General features: G+C 40.7%; 1 protein-coding gene across 2 annotated transcripts; it reads right to left on the bottom strand.

Moving 5' to 3' along the window:
- Positions 1–1,395: 1,395 nt before the first annotated feature.
- On the bottom strand, positions 1,396–10,662 carry LOC118404190 (vacuolar protein sorting-associated protein 26B-like). 2 transcript variants are annotated; one of them, XM_035803214.1, is made up of 7 exons: positions 10,428–10,662; positions 9,750–9,876; positions 8,703–8,808; positions 8,021–8,185; positions 6,402–6,508; positions 2,675–2,886; positions 1,396–2,193 (listed from the first exon to the last, which is right to left on the bottom strand). In XM_035803214.1, the coding sequence occupies exons 1-7, from the start codon at positions 10,572–10,574 to the stop codon at positions 2,104–2,106; spliced, it is 954 nt and encodes a 317-aa protein (XP_035659107.1). In that variant the 5' UTR covers positions 10,575–10,662; the 3' UTR covers positions 1,396–2,103. The 2 variants fall into 2 exon arrangements, with proteins under 2 accessions (XP_035659107.1, XP_035659106.1); XM_035803213.1 differs by lacking the exon at positions 6,402–6,508 and adding an exon at positions 7,016–7,122 and having other exon boundaries at positions 1,399–2,193.
- Positions 10,663–10,786: the final 124 nt, after the last annotated feature.

The following is a 10,786-nucleotide window of genomic DNA, read 5'->3' as shown; positions in this document are numbered from 1 at the left end:
CTCTCTTTGCAATACCAACATGTGTTCTGATCTGCTCTTATTTTTTAGACGTCTTGGCAAGCAAAGAAAGATCGTCTTCTTCTGACGTGTAGCAGTTGGTGTGATCAACTTGCATTTGCATGACATTTCAATCAAGTAACGATTTGACAAATGTCTATCTTCAACTGTGGATATGTTTTAACAAAAAAAACAAGACTGGCAATAAAAATGTATTATTGCCATGACGACGATTGAGGGTACAACAATACAGCTCAAATCAGAAATAGACTGGAACTTCCCTGTCGCACTATCCCTGGCACAATATACTAGCCCACCTGTAACATAAACTTACAGTCAGCAGAAATGTACTATCCCCGGTACAGTACAGTGGTCTGCCAGTGACCTAAACCTACAGCTGAGCACTACAGAAGTATTTCCTGTCTGCCTGTGGCGCATGGCTTGAACAAGCTCTAGAAAAGAAAATGTATCCTTCATAACATAACATTACAACCAAGACAACGTGATCCATTGTGCAGAGTTCCCTGTCTAGTTTCAAAGGACAAATTCTTCCAGGGAGCAAGTGTGACCTACATTCCACCATTGCATACCAGAGATACATCTGGAACAGATTTGGGGGGGAGGGCTTGCATACCCAGCATACTGCATTCCTGTGGAAATGCCTGTGCAATTCCTAGAATTTTTGCAGACTGAATGCAAAATATACCACTTGACGACTCCCCTGAGGCGTCGTCAAAAACATAATAAGAATCAACTTTGGAGCATCAAGATGATGACAGAGAAATGTTTAAATGGTGCAAAAATAATGTAAGAAGCAAAAAAGTGAAGCTCCTATAGATGGAGTGTTTGAAGCAAAGTCAGGTTGACAGCATAGAATTAATAAGATACATAAGATACAAGGTGTATACTGATACTATCTCATAAGTTACAGGTGACATTCACGTTGTATTCTTGGAATCATTTTCCATACATGTGTTTTGACCATAGGAACTGCAATCGTTGGCTCCAACATTAGACGAGTACATTCATGTCAAGCAAAAGGGGTAACAAATCAGTAAATGATTGAACTGTACTGACATCTTTATGATACTATGTGGTGATCGTCGTAGCACTGTAGCTCTAACAGACATACTATGATTGCAGTGCTGCTATAGGATGACAATGCAACAGTCCAAAAAGTGAACCCCGTACATGTAAGAAGGTACACTAGGTACAGTGTGTTTAGCTGTTTCAGGTGTATTGTTTTCCTTTAAAATAAGTATTGGACTGTAAGATGTAAATATGTGCAGTTATTGTAGCAAAGGAAACGTGTGTCTCTAATTCTACCAATCTCATTGGAAGACAACAAATAATCTTTCAACAATATGACAATACCACTGGGCCATTCAATTTTTCTATCTTTTAATTACTTATTATTGATATCCATACTTCATAATTACAGGCATACCCATATTCATATTACATAACCGTCAAACAGGTATGACAAGATTTCTTTCGTAACAATAGCCCATGAGGGGTATTAGAAATTATCAACATTTAAGCTGCTCACTATATAGGTCTAGCCTGGGTGTCGTTCTCCATTGTCAACATTGTTTACTATGTTACCCAGGCTAATCTAGGATAATGTCACAATCTCAGGTCTTAGAATAATTATCGTTATTCATAATCTTGACCATAATAATATCTTCATGATAATATCTTTCAATACTGGAATTTATGTGTAAGTGGTTAAGATTACTAAGAACTTGGTACTGAAGTGAAGTCAAGGAAGGGAAAATTTGCAATGATTTCATCATACCAGCAGGGGCGAAGTGGAGCTCCCTTTTGACACATATACTAGCTTTCACCTAGTATCAACAACAAGCACTGTGTGACTAGAACAATGGAGGAATAGTGTACACAATTTACCTTGAATCAAAAGGAAAAACCTTCTTCAATGAACAGTTAATAGCTATGCCTTTCAGTTTCAGAATTGGTCACATACAATGTACATTTGTAAGAAGTCACATCTTCTCATTACCGATGATACTCTAAACAATAAAAACTATAAGCGTCTCCAGATGTCCCTCTCCCCCTATCAGGAGGAATAGACTCTTCCAACCATCCCTATGCCTGGTAGTCCCTCCCCCAGGCAGTGGACTCATCCGCCTGACCTCCAGTGCGAACTCTGTCTGCCTTGCGCCACAGCACTATCTCCTGTAGGGACAGAGGGGAACACATTAACTTAATGTGGCACTACCTGAAAATTATTACATAAAAGACACCAGCTTTTCTCGTAGAATTTAAGCATCTCTTTATCCAAGAGATGCTCAAATTAGCCATCAGGACACTTGTCATTGAGGTCACTGGGGAGCAGTTAAGGTTAAGACAAATATACCAAAATCTAATGCTAAAGGAGTGATCAGATGTGGTGTTCTCCTATAAGCCCAAAAGTATGAGAGTACTACTAGCACGAGTAGTGAGACCCAAGAAGAAACAAGATTGGCATTATGATGAACTGACTTTTAACTATACATTCCTGAAGCCACGTTCCTGGTAGCTGTTGTAGCGTGTGGCTGAGCTAGCTACAGTAACTCAGAGAGGAGATTTGGAAGCATTGGCCTACACTTCTGAACTGACTCTAATGTTGGATCAAAACAACACATGATGACACACAAAACAACAATGATAACAGCACCTGTTGTTTGAAGTATCTTCTCTCCTCTTCATCCACCAGAACCAGGTTCAGATAGTACCGCACAGAGAACTTCTTGTTGATGTCTCGCATCGTCGGGGTCAGGTCGTATCCCGCCAGGAACAGTCGTATCGGGATCGACTCCCCGCGAACCGGCGCCCCATCCATGATCTCGTACTTGGCCACCGTCTCGTTCTCGTTATAGATGTTTGGGCCTAGGGGTAAACATTTTTTTTCAGTGTCTATAGTATGTGAAACAGGGCTCTAGTCAGCTCGAAATTTTTTGTCTTTCGCCGCGCTTCCGCGGCGAAAGGCAATCAGACCGATATTAGATTTCTGTCCGTCCGTCTGTCCGTCCGTCCGTCCGGGTCGACCATGCCATACCGTGCTAGCGAGATATTCTACCCTGCAGATTCGACGGTATTTAAACGTTATGACATACGTATCGGCCTACCATGAATGTGCTGCTTGGTTTGCGGTCCATGCCATATCGTGCTAGCGAGATATTCTACCCTGCAGATTCGACGGCATGTAACGTTATGACATACGTATCGGCCTACCATGAATGTGCTGCTTGGTTTCTGCATGGCTTATAAGCAGGAATTTGCAGAGACGGATGTGAACGGTGAGGATTTCTTCGTAAGATTGTATACAATTTATAAACTAACATGTTCGCTGTTTGGTTATAATAAAACAGACATTGCAGAGAACAGTTTGACATGTCATTTACTTTGTTTTATGGAAAATCACCGCTACAAAATCTAGAATTGTGTAAGATGCGTGCGCCGCATCTGACATGGTGTGGGAGGGGGGCGTATTCGGAAATTTCTTACTCTAAGAAATTTCAGGCTATTTTCGTGTAACAAACTTCTTTCAGCAAAATAGTAGCCCTCGGATGCGTTGAAAATAGAATGACCCACATTTAATTTATAATTTCGAAAGGGAAGATTCTGACCGAGCTCGACGGAGTGAGTCTGACGCGTGACGTCACGACTCCGTCAAGTAAAAGCATAATTGCGTTACTAAAAGAAACGAAACGTTCCATTAAACATATCACGGACCTGTTTTAGTTTAAAATATCTACCTTTCACATGATCTTGCCATTAAAAAAAATATTTCCATTACTGTATATGCCATGTGTTAATATTTTATGTTGTTTATGGTGACAATACTTTGTTTGTTCTTGCAGAAATTCAGGACACATCTACTGATAAATTTGATTACTACAGTGCACTTTCATAAAACCCTGTTGTACTGTAACAGAGCCGTTCTTAACAGCGAAACAATCCGAATAAAGTTAACATCATTCATGCAGTTGTGTTATTATATGTAGTTCAAGTAAAATATACTCTGTGAGAACGACTACCTTACTAAACAGTTATATAACCTAGCACTTGACCAAACTGTGCCAGAGCTGCCAACGTTGCAGACTTGGCACCCACGCTTGACCAAACTATGCCAAACATTTTTACGTACACAATATAAGTAAGCGAAAGACTAGCTTTTTTCAGAAGCTCTTGTTTCCGTCAGCCCATTGTCGGGAAAACACTTCCAGGAGTTAGAGAGACTGAACTGAGACCTTGAAAAACGAGTTTTTAATGCCAATGACAATGAAGTTTATTGCATATTCATGCCCCATTGGGGTTATTGTATGCAAAAGGACACCGACACACATTGTCAACAATCATAACAATAGCAAACAAACAGTTGTGGCTTTTACGGCCGTGGACGGCGTCCACAAGCCGCCTGTAGCTTCCACCAAGGATTTTTTTCCGTCAAGGTTGACGGATTGGTTTTAAAATTTTTCCGTCACAGGCAGCAAATTTCTGCCAATTGACGGAAAAAAGGATGCTGGCTAAAGCCCTGATGTGAAATGTTGGTGAAAGTTATGCCTGTTAACATCAATTCTCATGATTCCACCGGATGCCATAATACCGACAAACATAATATACACAGGTAATTTAAAGGGATGTATCAAAAGAAGGCATCAGGAATTCTGAGGTAGGTACAATTCTGGTACTTAGGTGTTCAAGACAATCTTGAGAAGGCCTCTATTTTTCATGTCAGGTATTGTGGCACCTGGTGGAAATTAGAGAGTACATCAGGGTTCTCCCTAGAGGGTGGAATAAGGGAGGCCCTCCACTATACTCTCAGCCAGCTCCACTATACTATTTTTCAAATTTAGTGTGTTTCTTCCCTATTTTCTTTGTTAGCTTTGCTAAAATTAATGACAATTCACAGATTTTTGTGCCAAGTGGCATCACTTTTTCAGTCAGCATTGTCTGCAAAAACTTGTGAATGGGCGATGATCAAAACAATAGTCGTTTTGCCACTTCACAACAAAGGAATCACAACAATATATTATACTTGTAGTATTTGACACCCTCTGTCATTGCAAATGAACCCAGTTTCATGAAAGCGCAGCGCGTTGGTGAGGGTTATTTTTGCCAGCCCCTCCACTATACTAAAAAAATTCTGGGGAGAACCCTGGAGTACATGTTAAATTTTATATCTGTTTTTGTGATAATGTTTTTGGATTATTTTTCAGTTAAATTGGAATGAGGCATACTGACTTGTTTCGAATACATGTTGCAAGTTATAAATAGAAAATGCACTCATGTTAAACATATGACCTGAGTTCTTGTTGCTTTCGTTCGTTTGTTGCTTTGCCTTTTAGTAAAACTGTTCCTACGCTGGATGGATAACCGATTTTATTCTTGAGTTTGTTAGATGTTCAATGGTACATTTGTACCTGTCAAATGACACTGTCATTACAATAAAGATACTTTCAGATCGTTGTTGTCGTTTTTCTTTAAATAGTTATGGAAAGGCTACTTTCTGATGGGTTTTGCTAACTACTAGATCTATGGAGTCTATCACTCTATGATGTGCAATTCTCATAAACCATGCTAGGGGGAGTGCAGGGATCGTGCCCACACAAGGACGCTTCAATCTCTGTACATGCCAAACTCCTGCAGTTCACATCGCGCATGCTAGGAGGCATTGCTTCACTAATCCATCCCATCTCGCATGCTCCGCGGCCATTTTCTTTCCGCCATGCTAACAACCAGTGTTCCAGCCAGCCTGAAATTTTTTCCATCCCCTGGATTTTAAATGGAAATCCTGTCAAGACCCAGAGGCTTCAGTGCGACCGTCGTAGGGGATTTGGGAAAATTTTGAAATCTATAATCCACTAAAATGCTATTTCCTGCATTTTGAGGGGCAGATTTTGCTAGTAGAGTAGACTCAGCTTGGTTCAATGGCATCTGTGCTGAATTTCTGGAGATCTTTAAAGAAAGAAAAGATCTGGAAAGAAAGTATCTGGCAACAGAGGTCGTGGTAGACCTAGGAAAACCTGGAGGGACTGTGTCAGCAGGGACTTGAAGGAGTGCGGTCTGACAGGGGTCGACCCACTGGACAGAGCCAAATGGAAGCGGAGTGTGAAGACTGGCCGACTGCTGCCTACCCCTGCGTCAGGGAACCCAGCAGCAGTATAATCTAACCATGGATAGTGAGTGAGTGAGTGATCTTTGCAAAATTTCATTTGTTTAATTATCTTAACACGCCGATTTTTGTCCGTCACACAGTATGGAATAGGAAAAATTTTTGTCCGTCCCCAGCTGCAAAATTCCGTTAAATGGACGGAAGGACGGATGCTGGCTAGAACCCTGCTAACAACATTGCATTTTAGGTGCACTTCACGGCAGGCATGCTAGGGGGAGCTCTCTACCTGTCCCTGCGGTCTCTTTCTTTATAATGCTAATCTCCATCAATCTGATCTTGATGCGGACCAGCAGAAAGTAGATCTTGCCTATAACTACGTCTCTCAGGTGGAACCTGCGGAATATATACACAACCTCAAGGTCACCTCTAACCAAGGTCAAACCAAGGTCGTTCCCGGAATGACATCACTTAGTAGCTTGCAACAGTCTTAGCTATTGTTTGAAAGCAAATTTCAGTGCAAATTTTTCTGAAGATCAAAAACTTATAGTTACGGGCTACTGAGGATGTCATCCAAGAAGATACCTCGGTTGTAGGCTGCCTTTTAGACTGATTGTAACTTGATACACAAACATTGCTGTAATAATGAAGACTTTGTAATTTTTGTCCAAATAGTATGTCTGCAAGAAAAGAAAGTTTTGGGTAAAAGATTCAACCTGAACAAGTTTTGTCTCTAGTCTATGTATCAAGTTACAACAGTAGGCAGCCATAGAAAACATAAACCTGACCACCCCTTCCGTTCAGTGGACCAGTCCTACTAAAACTCTTGAGAGCATTGGTTGCAGACTGTGCCACTATGCAAAAGAGGGGTGTCCAGGGCATCACGACACAACAACCACCCACCCGTGCCTGTGGTCTCCCGTTTGATGATGGCAAGTTCCATGTGTTTTATCTTGATTCGCACAAGCAAGAAGTAGATTTTCCCCACAATAACGTCCTTCAGATGGTATCTATGGTCAGGAAAATGAGGGTTATTGGTGTGTTCATACTATAGGTAGCAGGCACATTCACACACACCAGGTCATGTGTCAAATGTTCACACTGTAAAAAATGTATGATTTATATGATTGATTTTGATTCGCACAAGCATGAAGTTGATTTTCCCCACAATAATGTGCTTCAGATGGTATCTATGGTCAGGAAATCAGGCCTAGGGTTATTGGTGTGTTCATACTAGTTGTACCATCACATTCACGCAGGGTTTTCTGTCACATTCTCGCACTATAAATTTTTAGTTTTTATGTGTTCAATCTTGATTCGCACAGGCAAGATGTAGAATTTTTCCTACAACAACGTCCTTCAGTATCTATGCAAGAAAACAGGGTTATTGGTGTGTTCACACGACGATACATGTAGCTAGCATGCACATCCACAATGTAAATGTATGTTTAATCATTGTGTTTAATCTTGATTTTCACAAGCAAGAAGTCGACTTTCCACGATTGTGTTTGCCAGGTGGTATCTTTGCAGAAAACATGTTTATTTGTGTGTTTACACTCTTGCAGACAATGTCACCAAGTTTTTCTGAGACATATACACAACAAAAGTAGGTTCTGTGTGTTTGATTTTGACTCTGACAGGCCTGTGCAGGAAAAAAAAACATTGATGCCATTCTCACCGGTCAGCATCATCAGCATATATACTTAATCACACTTTGACACTGCATTGGCCTTAACGCAAGTTTCAATCCATGCCTTAAACTCAGTCAAAAAAGCAGAGGGTGCTCACTTGTGTTTTTGGTACTCCTCGATGCGAACAACTTACCTATCTAGTAAAATGGATCACCCAACACTCCATGAAATATATACAACTTGGACCATACCACTTAATCAAACCGGGGGTACTCACTTCTGTTTATTGTACTCGAACTCGATGTGCAGACAGTCCTCGATGCCGACCTCCATCTTGAGGCTGTTGTTGACCTCAGGGTAGGTGGAGAGGGTGTGAACCACGATGTCCATCTCCTTGGTGATGTCTGTCAGCCGCCGCACGATCGTCACGCGCAGGAAATATCTGTTGAATGACAAACAAAAAATGACAATGTAATGTCATATATCACATCGTACAAGTTTGATGTGAAAGCCTGTTCTAAAATTAAACTCATTTCAAGCTACCTGTAATATCTTCTAAACTGTTGCACAGAAATATGACTCAACTGGTGACCAATTAGCCTGATTTAATCTCGCTTAGCAGCCCGCCCAACATCCACCGGTGGAGAGGGGCCAGTTACAGCCCCACACAGCAGAGTTTGTGTTACACAGACTAGTGACCAATAACATTTCCACAAAATCACATTGCATGATACAAATCTGTTCACAAGCAACTTTTGTATTTCTATTTTTAAAGTTTTGACACATGGAAACATTTCGTGTTGTCTATACCATAGTTTGTTTATATGATTACACGTATGAGTTTTTTTTTTTTATGCTGCCTCCAGTGCACAACTCTTATGGTTTGTTTACCTGAGTTTGACATTGGCTCCAGTGTACGACTCGTAAGGTTTGTTTACTTGTTGATTGTTGTTATTTACCTGAGTTTGACATTGGCTCCAGTGTACGACTCGTAAGGTTTCTCCACGTTGATGAATTCGAAGTCGAAGGACGTGGACTGGGTCAGTACGCCAGGCCGTGCCAACTCTGGAAAATATAAGGAGGGACAAAATGAATCTCAAAGTCAAATATGTTTTACATTCTTGACAGGCAAATATATAGACTGTAAATGCATTTAAGTTTGCAGGGATTTACTTTCGCGTTAGCGTGAGTGTTTACGGTGGTTTTAAGTTTGCCGTAGCACCATAAACTGTAGTCACATACTGTAATGGAAAAATGTTCGCGGTGGTTTTAAGTTTGCGGTTAGACTGCCTTGCGAAAACCACGAACATAGAACCACCGTGAACATTTCTGCGTTTACAGTACTGTAAATGCCTGAACTTTGCAGTTTTTTGGTTTCGTAGTAAGGAGAAAATAGAGTCCCAGACATGTTATATCAGATACAACAAGCTCCGCGAATTTAATTTCAAATTGCTCCATAAAATACTTCCTTGCAGATACCTCCTAAACAAGTGGAAAATAAGAGATACGTCTGGAAATGTATACAGTCCTTTTTGTGATATCTGTAATAAGCTGGAAAACTATGATTGAACACATGTTTTTAGAATGTAATAGACTAAGGAAATTTTGGGGTAGATTAAATAATACTGAAGACAATCAATCTGTTAAAAATGTACTGTTGGAACATAACAAATGTAACATTACATTGTTGACTATTGCCAAGTTTTCAATTCATATTTCTTGGATACGATGGAAAGATAACCCGAGACAATTGCTACTCGATGATGTACACAACACGTTTATGTCCCTGTGCTCCCTGTACAGTGCTGAGTAAATAAAATAAAGTGCCGTGGCGGACACGGAAAAGTTTTAAAAAAGAAAAAAAAGAAAAAAAAAAAGGAGAAAATATAGGGTTTGGGTTGGGACTAGGTGCGCTACTGTCATCCATTATATGATTTTTTGCAGTTGTTTTAAGTTTGCAGTGAAGCGGTCACTGCCTCACAGTTGATCTGACCTCTGACTCTTACCTTTGACCAATGAGATGAACTCATGGTGGTTGCCCCTGTCGTAGTACAGCTCGATCTGACCTATGAACTCTATCTTGATGCCCTGGTGTTCCAGCTTGGACCCTGCCTTGCTCAGACTCACACTGACCTGTAGGAGATAATATTAATTCGATAGTGGTTAATAATAATAATATCTGGTGTATTCACAGCCATTAGGTACCCAAAGTGTGCGTAATGAGGCTGATTAACGTGGTCGAGGCACCTCCTCGAGCACAGGACCCCCGTTTTATGTGCCTTTTGGAAGAGGGTTTTGTGGAATGCTAATGTTGAGTTCTGCATGATGTACATGAAAAACATAGCTTCTTCTCGAGTCTAGAACACTAGTAACATTAAATAATGGTGGGTCCCTAACATCAGACAAGTTTAAGAGTTTGACATTGTATTGTACCGTCAGCTGTCCGAAGAATGAGAGTGTCGGTGTTAGATTTTTTTTCCTTTCTGGAGTTACATCGTCTATGCAAAAATGTCATATTTGTCAATATGAATATGAGAAGGTGAAAAGGCAAACTGGATACATCTACACAATCTATGTTACGCTTTTAATCACTACTGATTGTTTAATTCATTCTGTGTGCGTACAGGGACAGGATTTCTCAGAAAACGGTACCCTAACCGCCCCCCTCCCCACACCCCACCTACCTTCCCGGCCACAGTCTCCCCGTCATAGTACAGCGGATATTTCTCTTTCCGCCCGTCTTCTGTCTTATGTTCTACGTATTTCCGTGTCTGGGATCCATCCAAGACAACGTCGATGTCTGCTGTCGTCCCAAACCCGAAGAAACTCATGTTTTACGGTCAAAAATGGCTCATTTATGTCGAATTTTAGACGACACTTTTTCTGGTTTTCCTCCCCCGTCACAAGATCGTGAGGACCTAACAGGTCACCAAAATGAATATATTTTGCGCCTGAAAAAGTTATACGTTCGCTAAAATAAAACTCTCAAAAACTTATTAGAGCCTTCAGTTTGTATGGAATCTTTCAAAATATGGAATTTACA

The sequence above is a fragment of the Branchiostoma floridae genome, chromosome 17 (genome assembly GCF_000003815.2).
Source record: "Branchiostoma floridae strain S238N-H82 chromosome 17, Bfl_VNyyK, whole genome shotgun sequence".
In the NCBI taxonomy this organism is placed as follows: Eukaryota; Metazoa; Chordata; class Leptocardii; order Amphioxiformes; family Branchiostomatidae; genus Branchiostoma; species Branchiostoma floridae.
This window is presented reverse-complemented; position numbering and strand designations above follow the sequence as displayed.